Source organism: Struthio camelus, chromosome 15 (genome assembly GCF_040807025.1).
Source record: "Struthio camelus isolate bStrCam1 chromosome 15, bStrCam1.hap1, whole genome shotgun sequence".
Lineage (NCBI taxonomy): Eukaryota > Metazoa > Chordata > Aves > Struthioniformes > Struthionidae > Struthio > Struthio camelus.
Genome location: NC_090956.1, coordinates 17,585,027 through 17,600,630, shown reverse-complemented (window position 1 = coordinate 17,600,630; position 15,604 = coordinate 17,585,027). Strand labels below are relative to the sequence as shown.

Below are 15,604 nucleotides of genomic sequence, written 5' to 3'. Positions count from 1 at the left end.
GCCGGAAGCGGCGGCGGCGGCGGCCGGAAGCGGCGGCGGCCCCGGAGCGGCGCGGGCAGAGCGGCGGCGGCGGCGGCCGGGAGCGGCGGCGGCCGCCATGAAGCGGGACGTGCGCATCCTCCTGGTGGGGGAGGGTAAGGCGGGCGCGGCCCGGGGCAGGCCCCGCGCTGGGGCGGGCGGGCAGGGCCTGCTGGCGGCGGCGGCGCGGGGCCCCCCCGGCGCTCCGCTCCGCTCTGCTCTGCTGTGCTCGGCGCGCCGGGCCGGGGCGATGGCCGCGGCCTGCCCGGCCCCGCCGCTCTCGGGCCGGGGCGGCTGGCGCGGCGGCAGGCGGGCCCGGGCGGGCCCCTGCCATCCTCTTCCCTTTCCTTCCTAGCCCAGGTGGGGAAGACGTCTCTGATCATGGCTCTGGTGGGCGAGGAGTTCCCCGAGGAGGTGAGTGCCGGAGGCCGGCGCCTCCCCGGCCGAGCCTGCCCGAGGCCGAGGCCGGGCGGCCACGGGCAGCAGGCGGCCGGGGGGCCCCGCTTCGGGTCTGCGGGGCGAGCTCAGGTCAGCAGGAGACCGCGCAGAGCCGCAGCGGAAACGGCGCCTTCTCTGGTTTGCGTTTGAGTCCCTGGCTCGGATCTTTGTGCGCTGCGCAGAGCGCTGCGCAGGACCCGGGGGTGCTCCCTGCTGCCGACGCCTGCACCAGCAGCCTGCTTCGGCCACTGCTGCTGCTGGGAATCGCTTTGTGAGTCAGGGCAGCCGTCTGTGGGCACCCTCGTCCGCCCGTGTGGGCAGGGTCCGCTGGCCTCACAGGTTAGGCCTTGCCGTGGCGCCTTGCCGTGGTTGTGTAGTCTAGGGAAGGGCCTCAGCCATGGTCTCTGCCCTTCCACACACGTGTAGAGATAGGCCAGGCGTGCTGAGCTGGGCCGTCTGTGTGACATGCACCATCCAGGCTGCCCCTGCGTGCCTCTTGGAGCCTCCGGCTCAGCTGCTCGCCGTCCCTCTAGCAGGTCGGAGCGGGAACGGAATTGGTCTGAATGGGCGTGTGTTTGTTTTGCACTGTCAAGTAGCATCTCCTGCTGCCTGGGAGCAGATGGTGCTCTCTGTGATGTTTGTGCTGTGCAAGTGTAAGCTCCTGGCAGCTCAGGGGAGGACAAGCTCTGAACACCTTCCCGTGTTCTCTCAGCAAAGCCTGGGCAATCAGCTTAGTGCTTCTCCCAGCCACCAAGAGCTCAGGTTTGAGAACTGGGGAAGTGCTTTGAGGCTTATCTCCAGGCAGCAGTGGGAGCAGCAACACTGACCTTTCCAGCTTTTCTGGCAGGACACGGTGTTGACAGGAGCTGCATCTTGAGGGAGGGTTGAGGGCTGGGAGAGTGTCACTGCCAAGACACTGATTGTGTGAGCACTAGGCTGTAGCAAGCTACACTACAGCATCAGCATCAGCCTGCTGCTGCTGCTGCCTCCGCCTCGGTACTGCAGCCTGTTCACAAGGAACCGAGAGCAATTTGTGGCCTGGAGTTCATCCCACCCTGGCAGGGGGCTGCCCTGGGGACTGGGCAGCGGCTGAGTTGAGATCTGCTGTCCCATGTTATCCACGGCTGTCCTGTCCTTGAGCTGCACAGCTGAATGGAGTCTGCTTGCTCTGCAGGTGCCTGCTCGCGCAGAGGAGATCACGATCCCAGCTGATGTCACGCCTGAGAAAGTCCCCACGCATATAGTGGACTACTCAGGTAGGGCACTGTCCCTCCTCGCTCCCTCCCAGCCTTGCTTCTCCCCTTCCTCTGCCCTCAGCGCTCGCGCAGCCCAGCTGAGGTCAATGGGAAGGGGGTCCCCAGCGCAGTGGACAGGGTTGTGACAGGTGGTGACAACTCTTTTCTCCTTTCAGAATCAGAGCAGACAGAGGATGAACTGCAGGAGGAAATCACTAAGGTGAGTGGAGCTGGATGAGGGTGCTGCGGGACCCGATCCTGGGGCCTGCTCTGGTGCCCGTAGCCCTGCGCAGCTTGCGAGTGACACGTGGCTGATCTCCCCGTTAGCCGCCTGGAGATGTGCAGGCGGTTGGTTATCTGCGGATTAACGCTATCAGTGCGGTTAGCAGTTTGTTTAATCCTTCTCTGTCTTGTAAGCCGTTGTATATGGCTTGTCCTAGCTCTCAGGGAGGCCTCCAGAAGGAGAGCAGTGGGGGGCAGCTCGCTGCCTGGCAGGAGGTGGAGGGGGCTACTGAGCACGTGATGTGCTTTTAGCCTCAGGACAGACTGTCGAGAGAGAGGAGCGTTTGCCAAGCTTGTTGTGAGAGCCCTGCTCCCAGCCTGAGGCTCTGCGCCTGCCTGATGAAGCAGTAGCACAAAGGAGTTGGTTTGCGAGCCCTGGGGAGCACGGGGTGGGGAGGAGGGCTTCCACGTCACTCAGAGCAGCCACGGAGGAATTATCCAGCTGGCTGGATGGGGTGGGCGCAGCTGTTCTTCCCCGCTCTGGGATTAACCTTGGCTCTGCATTGAGGAAGACCTCTTGATATGGGTAATAAAGCAGGCTCTCTCGTGGATGTCTCGTATGAGTGAAGCTATTTAATCGCTTCACTTCAGACGTCTACGGGCCAGGGAGGTGGGCCAAAGGGCAGGGGCGTCCTGCTCCCTCCACCCAGACAGCAAGAGTATGCAGGGGCTTAGAATGGCTGCAGGAAATCCTGCCTAAACCCTTGTGTGTTCTCAGGATTAGCACTAAACTCTCTCCTGAAAGGGCCAGTGATCCCTCCTCTCTGCTTTAAATAAAGTGTCGGTGTCAGCGCTGTCTGAGCAGGGTCGGGGAGGGGAGGACAGCAGCTGCTGGCCCAGGATGGAGCATGGGCAGTCAGAGCCATTGTGGATGTTGGACGGTGAGGTCTGGGAGCTGGTGAACTCGGCTGGAGCGTCAGATCCAGGGAAGGGAAGAATTTGTTGCCCTGTGTTGCTGTGCTGAGCCAGAGGCAGAGAGGAGCTCCCAGTCCCCAGCTACCTGACACTGGGTGGCACCCCCGAGAGTGCCACTCTGGAGGGCGCAGCAGGGAGGAGGATGTGCTCGTGGCAACGGACGGGGACAGGACCTGAAACGAAGCAGGGAGTCTTTGCCCTGAGCGGCCCCTTGCAGAGCCTGGGTTGGTGGCTGGGGATACGTTGCTGTCCGAAGGCTCTGCCCTGTGCCTTAGTCCTGCCTTTGTGCTTTGGCCGAGCAGCTCTCCATGCTGCTAACTCCCTCCCTTTCTGCCTGGCTTTAACCGGCCTCTCAAGTGGCGTGGCTAGAACAGCTGCGTGTGTGTCCCCTCCTTCAGAGGCGCTCAGTCCGCAGAGGAGCAGAGATGGGGGCAGTGGGCTCGCCATACGCAAGCTGCCTGTTTGCTGAAAGAAACCCGTGCCAGTCGGAGCAGGACCGCTGCGAGGGAGGGCCTGAGCACTGGCGCAGGGCGCTTGGGTCCTTCGTAAATGTTGCCTGGCTTCTCAGGATCCTGCAGATGTTGTATGTGCGTGCGCACGCGTGAATGCACACTCCAGCGTGTGCACACACAGCGGGGGCTGGAGCTGCCTGTCTGCTGCCTGCGGCAGGGCTGCTAGGATCCTTGCTTATCGCCCTCTTCTCCTTCTCTCTTGTAGGCCAACGTAGTCTGTGTGGTGTACGATGTCACCAAGGAGGCCACGATCGAGAAGGTAACGGCTCCTCTGCAGGAGCCCTGTCCAGCCCTGCTCTGGCAGCAGCACTGGTGCTTTACCAAAGGGAGGGAGCTGCCAGCAGTGGGTCCTTCCAAACCACCCAGGCTTTGTTAGCGTGGGTGGGCACTGATGCCCCCTGGCCCTCCTGGGATTTAGGTTTGAGACTCCTGCGAGCAGAGGCAGGCCAAGCACAGCTCAGGCTTGCTCCCACGCTGGCGATTGTCTTCACATGCTGGGGGCAACAGGCTTGTTGCATCCTTCTGCTGGCATGCAGCACGCCTGTGTATGCTCCGCCTGTTGGTGCGGGGGAACGCCAGGGAGCAGATGGCTGCAGGGCCCTGCTGACTGCCACGTTGTGTGCGCTGCACGCTGTGCTGGGAGCTGCCTCTCCCTCACCAGGCTGTTCTGATCGGGCTTTCTCTGTGCTTGTCTTTCAGATCCGCACGAAGTGGATCCCCATGGTGAACGGGGGAGTTGAAAAGGGCTCCAGGTACCACGTCCAATGAGGTCTGTGGGTGCAGAACTGGGTGATTCTGGAGACCGCAGGGCCTCCGTCTCCTTCCTGTCCTGCAGAGGTTGCTCATGTCAAACCGGATTTGCAATTTGTGGCCAAACCCCTTGTAGCAGAAGAACGTGGAGGCTTTTCTCCCCCTTGGGTCTAGCTTAGCTGCAGCAGGAGGGTCAGCGGAGAAGGTTCCTTCCCCCTGCACCTCTTGCCAACCAGGCAGAGAAAAGAGACTGCTAAGGGAGTACAGGAGCACAGAGGCTGCAATCTGTGTGTGGATGGCTTAGGCAGAAGACTGCTGTGCTGGATTAAAGGCTCCCAAGCATATTGTTGCTGGGTGAAAGCATAAGCAGGATCAGGCAGTCTGTTTCTCCAGATGGGTACTCCCAGTCATGGGAGGCAGCAAAGCTGCTCTGGACCTTGCAGAGGAGGGTTGGGAGTCTCTCCGGCCTGCTGCCTAGGAGTGCGCGTGGCCAGGCAGGGCCAAGACTCAGAGAGGGGTGGTCTCGCTCACAATCTCTCACACCCCATATCTCCTCCTCAGGATCCCCATTATTTTAGTGGGAAACAAGTCTGACTTGCAAGCGGGGAGTTCCATGGATGTCATCTTGCCCATCATGAACCAGTTTTCGGAGATTGAGACTTGTGTGGAGGTGAGGGAACTGGAGGGTTTCTGCAAAGCCTGCCTGAGGGGTAGGAGCGCTATTTTGGCATAAGCTGGGGAGGCCTGGAGGGGGTTTGCTGTGCTTTAGGCTGTCCTGTGCCTTCCCCATAGGGAAGCAGGTTTCAGTGTCTGCTAGGTCCTGCTCTCCAGCTGTTACTGGTGTTGGAGCCTACATGCAGCCGCTGTTGGCTCCTGGGACTGTGAAGTGGGCATAGCAAAGCTGGGGTGTGAGTAGGAGGTTTCCCTTTTGTTTTTTCCCAGTCACGCGCAGCTGTTGCTCTGTGCTTTGATGCGTTATGTGTCTGGCCTAGGGACTTTGAATCGTCCTCTTGTGGCCCCCACTCTTCCCTCTGCCCCATCACCAGCTTGTTACCTGCAAGTAGTCACGGATTTTCCCTTTCCTCTGCATCCCTAGTGCTCTGCTAAGAACCTCAAGAACATCTCTGAGCTCTTCTACTATGCCCAGAAAGCTGTGCTGCACCCTACTGCCCCCCTGTATGACCCAGAGGAGAAGCAGGTAAGAGGTGCTGCCTGGAACCCCCACTGAGCTCTCCTGCCTCACAGCCTCTGGCAGGAGTCTCCTTCCCGTCACGCCTGCAGGGTCACAGTGCCGATCTGATGCCACAGCTCTTTAGGAGGCGGAGAGGACATGAGAGGGTCTCTAGGGCCTGGTGCTGGCTTAGCAGTTAGCACTTCCACTGCAGGCATGTGTACCCTCTTAGATGTAAAAAAGGGTCCTTTTAGTGCAGGCTCTTGTCTGTGACTGAGGCCAGCTGTCTTCATGTTACGTGAACCTGCCCTGCCGTGGCTTCAGTACCTGAGCCAGCTCTGTGCTGGGCTTTTACTCCTGGGCAGGAGGGTGAAGAGTTTGGGCTGAGCTGCCAAGAACAAGAGGGAAGCAGTACCCCTCGGGGGAGCCAGCAGAGAAGACTATACCTGGCTCCCTGTGCTCAGTGCAGCTGGTTGAGTGTATCCAGGCCACAGAGAGACTTGTGAGGACCAAGGGCACGCTGAGGCGAAAGCCCTTGTGCTCTGGAGCATATGGCAGCCATGGTGAGAAAGGTCAGGGAGAGACCTTCCCCTGGGGCCACCCTACCCAGCTCCAACCCAGCGGTGATACTGGCCTAGCTGGATCTAGGTAGGGCTCTGTGCGCAGGGTTTCAGGAAGTGGGAGGGAGAGTGACACTGAAGGTGGTGCCATGTTGTCACCATGGTTGGTCCCTTGCAGCTGAGACCCGCGTGTGCGCGAGCACTGACCCGGATTTTCAATCTCTCGGACCAGGATAACAACCAGATCCTTAGTGATGATGAACTCAACTACTTCCAGGTAGGGCTGGCTGTGGAGCTGAAACGCCCACAGCTGTTTGTGGCAGGTGCCTGCCTGTTTGCTGGAAAGCCCCTGCGGTCCCCTTTCCCTGTAACAACAGTCAGAAAGGCAGCCCCTCTCCTGGCACTGCAGACCTCTTTGTATTCAGCACTCTGGGTGTCACACAGGCAAAGCACCACAGGGTGCATCCCCGAGTAAATGGATATCCACAGGTCTCCCAGCATCCACTGAGCTTGGGCCATGTTTGCTCTGCAGTGGGGAAAGTAGGAGACTCTAGAGATGTTGAGAGTCATGCTGTTTTGGGATGCTGAGGAGCAGGGGCTTGGTGTAGGATCTAAGGTGGGTGTCTGAGATGGGTCGATTTTTATCTGCTAGAAAGGTCCTCCCTCTCCTTGTCAGGGGAGAGGAGTGCTGGTGAGAGAGGCCTGTGCTGTCTGTGTGTTTTGCTCACGATGACCTTATTTCTCTTGGGAGGTAGAAGTCCTGCTTTGGAAACCCCCTGGCTCCACAGGCCCTGGAGGATGTGAAGATGGTTGTGTGGAAGAACACCACGGACGGGGTGCAGGACAACGGACTGACATTAAACGGTAGTGGCACAAGGGCTCCGTGCCCCTTCCAAGCAAGGAAGAGAGGGACCCATCTCTGTCAGCATGTTATAGGGGGACCCTGTCCTCGGACTCAGTCTCCACACACTTATTCAAAGCCTAACTAGCTCCTCAAAGCAAGCTTGAGTCTACCATGCCTGCTGTCTGTAGGCATGTAGCTGTCTGTCCAAGCATCCTGTTTTCCCCGGGAAATTGTGGTCCTGGGGGTGAATTCCTGAGCTGGAGTGCCTGGCTAGCCCAACTGTTTTCTGAGCTGCCTGATCTCTCCTGCAGGCTTCCTCTTCCTCAACACACTCTTCATCCAGAGGGGCCGGCATGAGACCACCTGGACCATTCTTCGCCGCTTTGGGTACGACGACGAGCTGGAGCTGACGGATGACTATCTCTACCCGCAGTACGTATCCCGCTGTGGAGCGGGGCAGGCATGGTGTGACATCCTCACTCATGATACGCGAACTCAGGATCCCCAGCACCTTGCTGGCTCCTTTCTGCCCCCTGGGGTCTGCTGCTTTCCTCAGCTGGGTCTGAAACCTGCCTTGGCGTTCCTACTAAGCGCGTGGTCAGGTTCATGCTCCTCGCCTTCCCCTGCGGGTAGGAGCTGACACGGGATTGGCAATGAGTACAGTGGCCTTGGTGAGCGTTGACTGTGCTGCTGGCTCTGGTGTAGGCAGGCAAGGAGAGGGGAATGAAGACATGTCCCTGACTCCCCCTGACATCAGCAACGGGCTTTTGAAGGCTGTTCTGTCTGTGTCTGAGCTGAGCTGTCGAGAGCAGTCAGCTGTCAGCCTTATCCTCCTAGCTGACTCTGCAGCTGCTGTCTCTTTTCTGCCGCCTGCCACCCCCAGAGGTGGTGATCTGGCAGTAATGAAAGGGTTCAGCTTGTGAGCTGCCTCATCCTCTCCTCACCAGGCAGCAGGCTACCCAGGGAGACAACAGGGCTCATGCTGGTGGAAAGCACCAGGATTAGTGCTGCGCCCTACGGAAGCCTGCCCCAAGTGCAAGGCAGAGCGATGGCTATGCTGTTTCCCTCACCACTCAGGCAGTGTGAATGTACTAAGGAGAGTCTGCTGCATACCGTTGAGGCCTTCTCCTCAAAGTGTGCAGACTGGGTCAGGAAATAGCCAAGGCCTAGAGACAACCACAGGCCTTGAGCGGGGAGAGGGAGCGGGGAGCAGCATGCTCTGGGTGAGATCTGGCATTGCTGAGGACCTGGTCACACATTGCCCTTCATTCAGGGCTTGAAGACAAGAGGTGTTGCCATGCCCCATGCGGCTGTACAGGCAGTCTGCTCACTTCAGTCTCTTCTGGCAGGTTCCGCCTGCCCCCCGGCTGCTCCACAGAGCTCAACCACTTGGGCTACCAGTTCCTGCAGCGGCTGTTTGAGAAGCATGACAAGGTGGGCTGCCTGCAGCGTGGTTGTGTGGGGAGGGGATGCCGTCTGCTAGGCTTGCATGTTTGAGTATAGCTGCCCTCCCGTCTGCCCTTATGCTGCCTGACTTGGGGGCAGATGTGGAAGCAGCAAAGGGATTTTCTCTGTCACAGCAAGCACTCCCTTCATGGCCTCTGGCTGAGGCTTTGGGAGGTGTTCACAGCGAGCTGTACGTAGGGACAGTGCAGCAGCTGTGGGTCTGACTGCAGCAGCCTGTCGAGGCCTTGGGGCTATGTTCGCTACCCTTGACCAAAGGGCAGCAAGGAAAATCTGGGCCTTCACAGGCTTTTGAGCAGCTGGGCCTGAATTAACATCAAATTGGCATATGCCCTCTGTAGTGCCTGGTCGCAGCATGCTGAGTAGCAGGGGAGAGCGGGCAGAGCTACTGGCCTGCAGCCATGGAGCAAGTGCAAGCAGCCAAACAACTGACAGCCCTGTGGAGGGAGTGCCAGGCCTGGAGATAGGGAGAGAAAGCAACTGATTTCTGCCATACTCTGGCTCTATGGAGAGCGGGAGAAAGGTGTGTTGGATCTGCACACGGTTGGGGTACCGTCAGCTCCGTGGCCACTGGGAAGTGCAGCAGTGAGTAGACACGCATCCCTGTGTGCTTAGATGCTGGCAGATCCTCTGTTGTGTAGTCGTGTGGCATGCCAGCCTGAGAGCACTGCACTTGCATGCCGTTACCTGGGGGCTGGAGGCACCAGTGGTGTGGCAGGCTCGGCTCCTTCCCCGGCTGCACGCAGCCCTTGAGTTGTCCTGACCAAAGCAGGCTGCCGTGTGGCGGCTGGCCCCAGGGAAGCCAGGAATTGCAGCTCAGGGCTGTGGGCTGAGTGTGAACAGGCCTTTCCTGCTAACAGGGCTGGCGCTGGCTACAGCTGCAATCCCAAAGAAGAAAGACCGTGCCGTAGCCTGTCCCGGCACAGTGATGGAGATGTCCCCTGGGGCTCAGGCTCTTACACGCTCAGACAGCCCTGGTCTTCCTTGCAATTGATTTCTGCTGTCCGGAGTGTCCCTGTGCCGTTCCGCAGCAGTAATCAAGGTGGCTCCATTTGTGCTGGGGCTCATCTCTGGACCTTAATGATACTTGGAGTGGCTGTAGCGAGATGCTAGTGTGTGCGCAGGCTTTGTCGTGCCTTGGTTGCTGACTCTGCTTTGTTTTTGCAGGACCAGGATGGAGCCCTCTCGCCCACAGAGCTGCAGAGCTTCTTCAGCGTCTTCCCCTGTGTGCCCTGGGGCCCTGAGCTCTACAACACGGTATGCACCACTGATAAAGGCCTGCTTTCCCTGCATGGATTCCTCTGCCAGTGGACGTAAGCTCAGTCCCTCTCCCCTGCCTTTACTCCATTTCGCTTAGCGCTTGCTGACCTTGTCGGCTTCCGCCTGATTGCCGGTTCTCGCCTTCTCTCCAGGCTCGTAGCCTACCTGGATGTCCGGCACTGCCTGGAATGCCTGGGCTACCTGGGCTACCCCATCCTCTCGGAGCAGGACTCCCAGACGCAGGCCCTCACAGGTAACGGCAGTGCCCTCCCCTCCTGGCACAGCTCCGGGGCCCTCCTGCCGCTCACCGGCCTCTCTCCTGCCAGTGACCCGGGAGAAGAGGATTGACTTGGAGAAGGGTCAGACCCAGCGAAATGTCTTCCTCTGCAAGGTGCTGGGAGCCAAGGGTGCAGGCAAGTCCGCCTTCCTGCAGGCCTTCCTCGGCAGGAGCCTCGCGGTGAGTGGCTGCTCCCCTCTCCTGCTGCGCTGCAGCGGGGGCGCCTCGGACTGGCACCCTCTGCCAGCGGAGCAGGAGGCAGAGCCATGAGGCCATCCAGTGATCTGCCACATTACAGCACTCCCCAGCCCTGGCTAGCTGTTAGGATCCCAGCTTTGCACAGCCCTCCGAGCTGGTGGCACCGACTGGTGTCGCTAATGTGTCCTTAATTTTGTGTAGGGTAACGGGCCCCCTCTTTCCCTCCCTCCGTTTGCCCCGAGGATCTGGAGGGGTTGTGCCTTTCCCAGGCAGCAGTGTCTTCCCACTCCAACCAGGTGATGCTGGTTTTCCCTGCTTGTTGCAAATGGCCCTGTGTCTCTTGGCAGAGGCCGGCTGGCTTCCAAGGGTGGTGGCTGTCTCCTTGGGGGCTTGGGGCGGTGTGAAATGCTTTCCCTTCCCCAAGCACCACTCTTTTTCCCTGCTGACTGAGGTAATGTTTTCATTGGTGGCAGGCCCAGAGGGAGAACCGAGGAGAGCCGTCCCTCTATGCGATCAACACTGTGCAGGTCAACAGCCAGGAAAAATACCTCATCGTAAGTCTGGGAGAGGAGGGAATCACTGCTTTCTCTGCTTGCAAGCAGAGGGTCACAGCAGGGTTGGCTCTGTCCCTGCCTGTTCCTGCTAGGCTCCCGGCAACCCTGGGCTGGGCCGGGCTGGGCCTGCGGCTGTGTTCGCACTGGCGCAGTCTGTGTCCTGGTGTGAGAAACAGCCTGATGTCCTTGAGGCGGTGTTTTGTCACATTCCCTTTCCCTTCCCGCTCCAGCTGTATGAGGTCAGTGCCGACACAAAGCTCGTGAAGCCATCAGACACAGCCTGCGATGTTGCCTGTTTGATCTATGACCTGAGCGACCCCAAATCCTTCAGCTATTGTGCCAGTATTTATAAGGTAATCAGCAAGGGGCCCTGTGGGATGTTAGCCTTTGACTAGCAGCCCTACGTCTGCCAGGAGGGTCTCTGGTGCCTTGGGGAAGGTCCTGGCATTGGAGCTGGGCTTCCTCTGCCTTGGTGTTAAGAGTGCGCACCTCTCAGCGGTAGCGTCACGCTGGCAAAGTCATCCTCTCTCGGTGCGTTCCAGCCCTGCCCAGCTGAGATTGCTCGTGGTTCCTCCTCTCCTGGAGCTCAGCAGGGTAGTGGCCGATTGCTTACCGCTCGGTGGGCCTTCTGCCTGTCTCTGCAGCAACACTACATGGACAGCCAGATCCCCTGCGTCTTCGTGGCCTCCAAGACAGACCTGCCAGAAGCCAGTCAGCAGCCTGGGCTCTCCCCCGCGGAGTTCTGCTATAAGCACTGCCTCCCGCCACCCTTCCTCTTCTCCTGCCATGGCCAAGGCCCACCTGGCACTGCCATCTACACCAAGCTGGCCACTGCTGCCACCTTCCCGTTAGTATTCTTCCCGTGGTGGGGGCTCTCAGCTGGGAGCAGAGCATGGGGAGGAGGGCTGGGATCTCAACTCTGCCTCCTTTTCGCCCTGCTTTTGTCTTTGTTTCTGTTTAGCTTTCGGTGTCATCTGCTTACAAGAGTAATTGAAACAAAAGAAGGCCAATTCTTCCCCTGCTCTTCTGCCTTGTGTGTCTCTGGCAGATTTATTAGATAGGCTCCTGGGGTAGGATCTTTACTTTTGAAGGCTGAGATTAAAAAAGAAAGCTGAAGGGGAGTAACCAGCCCAGTTTGCTAAGGCCTGCAGAAGGGAGGAGGCAGTTATTTTCTCCTCATAAGTGGATCAGAGTGATGAAGAGGTCAGTGAAGCGGGACCTCTGTTCACATGGCCTTCCTTTTGGGAAGGAACCGCACTTGGGAAGGGTGGAGTAACAAGGATGGTGCGGAAGTGAGGCTGGTCACAGACAGGTGCGGGGAGACCTCCTAAGGAGAACTCTGTGTCAGTGGCAGCACTTTACTTTGGGGAGTGGAGGGGGCTGAAAAGCAGGATCAGAGCAGTGCTGGGACAGAGCGCTCTTGGGGAGACTGGGTGGATGCGTTGGAAGACAGGACAGGATTAGTAACGAGTGGTTTTCCTTTTAGCTTCTTTTCAATAAACAACTTTATTTTTAGAGCCGACACTTTCTTTTTTCCCCTCTGCAGTATTAAAATTTAAATATTCTTAATATATCTTAGGGTGTGTGGTATAAATAAATAACAGCGTAATGGAGGACCAGGGATTGGCTGCTCTCCCCTGATTTAGTAGAGAATGAATAATGGATTCCTCTTTCCTCCTTGGAGAGGAGCACGTTAACGCAGGATAGCACGTGTTTAGGGAGGGAGCGTGTATGCTTAGGGAGGACTGGTCCACTTTGCTTGCTGGCCTTAGGTCGATATCACTGTGGCTGTGCCAGCTTTCCCACCCCTGCGTGCCAGCGTCGCTGCCTGCATCTGCTTCTGAGTCTTTGTACGCTTGGAGATGTAAATGCAGCTTGACCTAGAAAGGAACATATATACCTCCTTGCTTGTACTAATTATTTAGATGTTGGTGTGCTATTTTGAGACCAGGGGAGGATGAAGCCCACATTCGTTCCGCCATCGTTTGGCTTCAAGATGATGCTGGGTGGCGGGTGCCGAGGCTCACAGTGTTCTCTGCTGCACTAGGGCTTTTGGGCTGGGGGCTCTAGGCTGGGCAGCCTAGAGCCGTGCCGTGTTCACCCTCAGTCCCTGCAGAGACACCCCAGCCTCCTGTCCTGCTGGCCTTGGAGCGCTCTGTGGCTGCCAGCGCTCCTTGCCCTAGCTGGGGAGGCCGGCGATCAGGGAGCATGGCGTTAGGACAGCCGTCTCTGCACGTCACTTACTGGCTCTTCTCTCTTTCCTTGCAGCCACTTGAATGCTGCGGAGCTGGGAGCCGCATCCTTCTGGCTCCGGGTGGCTCTGGGGGCTGCGGTGACTGCCCTGGTAGGGTTCACGCTGTACCGCGTACTAGCCAAGAACAAATGAGAACTGCTCTCCACCCCGTTCTCCCCGTGCCACCAGCCTCTCCCTCCCAAATGATGCTCCAGTGAGGGGCCCTGCGTCGATCTGCTCTCTGTGGGAAACCCTCCTTCCCCCCAGCCTCGACTGCAGAACCAGCGAAACCAGACCTCTCAGCACCAGCAGGATAGAGCCCAGCAGGCAATTCCATGGTACCAGCCAGCCTAGCCCTGCTGGCCCCTGCAGCCTACTCACCTGCGTGGCTCACGTACCCAGCCGTGGTAGTGGGGGCCAGGCAGCCTCTGCCTTGGGGGTCCAGCCTCCCTGGGAGTCAGAGGATCACCTCTCTTTTATTCTGGTTATTTTTTTAACGCTTGTTTTTATGCTCAGACGTGTTTCAGTATCTGTCAGGCCAGGCACATCTCTTTCCCCAGAGAGCTGTGCTGGGCCCTGCTGGCGCCCTCAATTCTGTGGGAGATGTTATATATATCTTCCCAGAGCCCCCTGGGACTCTGGCAGCCCTGGCATTGAGACCGTGCCAGTTTCCGGGCTGCTGCAGGAGAGCTGCTGAACGGGCTAAGAGTCCTGGTCCCATAGGGCATGTCTCTGTCAGGAGTCCCCATGTCCCTCTGCCAGCATGGCCCATGCTGGGAACGGCAGCTGTGGGAAGTCTGGGGGCTCACCCTGTCCGGGTCCTTGTGTTTTTGGGGTCACTTGGCTGCTGACCCATCCCACTGTCCTGTTGGGCCACTGTAGCAGCAGCCCCCAGCCCTGGGCTGCAAGAGAAACGAGCGATACCAAGACCTGTCGCAGGTCCCTTCTGTTTCTAGCTTGTGTGCAAAATACTTGGAGTCCTGCAGCGTGCCAGGATCTCAGCCCATCTGCCCTTCCTGGCCCAGCTGGCAGCTTGTGCCATCCCCTCCCCACCCTTGCCCTGGCCACCAGTATTAGCGGGGGTGTAGGAACCATGGTAAGCAAGAGAGGGCTGCCATGGGGTAGGGTGGCTGTTGCACTCCTGATGGTTGCCATTCAGTCACTGGTCAAGATGAGCTGTGGCTCTTTCCTGGCAGTGTCACCATTGAGCTGGTGCCACGCGATGCCATGCGTTGGCTTGTGGCCCTCGTCCTGCTGTCCTCCCCATGGGGCTCAGCCCTGGCCTGGCTAGCTTTGCTGCTCTGAGGGCTGTCCCAGCACAGGGTGCTCAAGGTGTCGCATGCCCTGGTAGAACTGGAAGCTGTTTTCCCCCTTGGGTGGCCCTGTCCCCCTGTCTGGCTGCGTGATGGTGTTAGTTGCAGGGCAGCTGACGTGACTTCAGTCCAGCACAAACCCAGGGTCCCAAAGAGCGAGGCCAGCCTTCGCCGGCCCCTCCAGGCTGGCTCCCCGCTCAGCTTCCACCCCGTTGGCTCGTGCCCTGGTTCTCCCTGCCATGCCAGCGTGGGAGCCCAGGTAGGCTACTGATTAAATGAGTGACATTAGTCGTTAGGCTTTCAAGGACGCTCAGGGTAGGCTTATTTACAGTCAGCTTGTGGGGCAGCACCAGGTTAGAACGAACAGCTTTTCTATACGTTTGTCTATTTATACCTTTTTTTGTGGCCTGGAGCCAGTGATGGATTTGAGAAGTCGCTCGGCTGCACCCAGCTACCTCTTGGGGGGCGAGTCCCGGGGTGGTGCCCCTGGCCGGGGCGGTGAGCTGAGCCTGCGGGAAGGCGCTGACGACAGCACTGTCCCCAGCGCCGGCCGGGCGCGTGGCCCTTTCTGTGGTGGAGCCCGTCCGCCGGTGGGGCGACTGCTGGCATCTGCGCGCGCTGCTGGCTGGTGGTTCGTGGCACGGCTGAGGCCGCGCTCTCCGTGTTCCCGTTTCCCTGTCCACGTCCGAGCCCGCTGCTCTGCTAACCCGGCCCCGGAGCGCGGGGCTGACCCCGCTCTCAGCACCGTTCCGGGTCTGGCAAAGCCATACGATTTTAGGAGGTTTGTTCTCCACAACAAAATAAATTTTTACACACCTTGCAGCTGCGTGCTCTGTTCCACATCTCCTGGGGAGCAGGAGCCCCTTCACCCAGGGCCTGGCCTCCCGCTCTGCTTAGGGGGTTTTGGGGTTCGGGCTCAGGCCTGGCCCCATGGCTGCTCCGGGGCTGCGTGGTGCTAGGGAACACGGACACCCCTGCGATGAGCGCAAGCGAGCGCCAACCTGACGGCTGGCTCGGGAGGGCTTGGTGGCCGTCGTGGCGCAGGGCGCCCTGGCTCGCGCGCCTCTGCTGGCGCAGGGTCAGGGCTCCCCCCGGGCTCCCTGTGGCTGCCTGCCCCCAGCTTTCGGGGCCGTGCTGCCTCCCCTCTCTGCTCCTGTTTCCACGCTGCCGCTCTTCCCTCAGCTATTTCTGTCTCTGTAGGCTCAGCAGCAGGCACTGGGCACCAGGAGCGCGGTCGCAGCCGGGAAAAAGGCTTTTCCCAGTGCCTCTGTGGGGCCTCGCTGGCCCTACGGCAGCGTTGGCGGGGTCGCGCGCCGTGGCGGAGAGGCCAGGCTGCCCTGAGGGACCGCTAACCCTTGCCGAGCCTCGAGTGCCCCGGGGTGCGGTGCTGGCGAGCAGCCGCCGGGGGGGACAAAGGCAGGGCCTGTGCCCTGCAAGAGACACCCGGGCAGGGGCAGGGGCAGGGGCACAGCAGGCTCAGAGCGAGGGAAGGAGAAGAGCAGAAGCCCCAGCAGACGGGGAAACTGAGGCAGAGGGTGGGCTGCAGCAGGGTAACAGCACTGACTGCGCTGCGGTTTGCT

General features: G+C 59.4%; 1 protein-coding gene across 2 annotated transcripts; it reads left to right on the top strand.

Moving 5' to 3' along the window:
• The first annotated feature begins 9 nt into the window (after positions 1–9).
• On the top strand, positions 10–14,846 carry RHOT2 (ras homolog family member T2). Of its 2 annotated transcripts, none has more exons than XM_068908417.1 (19): positions 10–134; positions 374–432; positions 1,631–1,712; positions 1,868–1,911; positions 3,606–3,659; positions 4,100–4,152; positions 4,712–4,820; positions 5,247–5,348; positions 6,060–6,158; positions 6,637–6,745; positions 7,037–7,157; positions 8,075–8,159; positions 9,357–9,502; positions 9,602–9,702; positions 9,776–9,906; positions 10,398–10,478; positions 10,709–10,831; positions 11,123–11,325; positions 12,747–14,846. In XM_068908417.1, the coding sequence occupies exons 1-19, from the start codon at positions 98–100 to the stop codon at positions 12,862–12,864; spliced, it is 1,857 nt and encodes a 618-aa protein (XP_068764518.1). In that variant the 5' UTR covers positions 10–97; the 3' UTR covers positions 12,865–14,846. The 2 variants fall into 2 exon arrangements, with proteins under 2 accessions (XP_068764518.1, XP_068764520.1); XM_068908419.1 differs by having other exon boundaries at positions 45–134; positions 4,100–4,169.
• Positions 14,847–15,604: the final 758 nt, after the last annotated feature.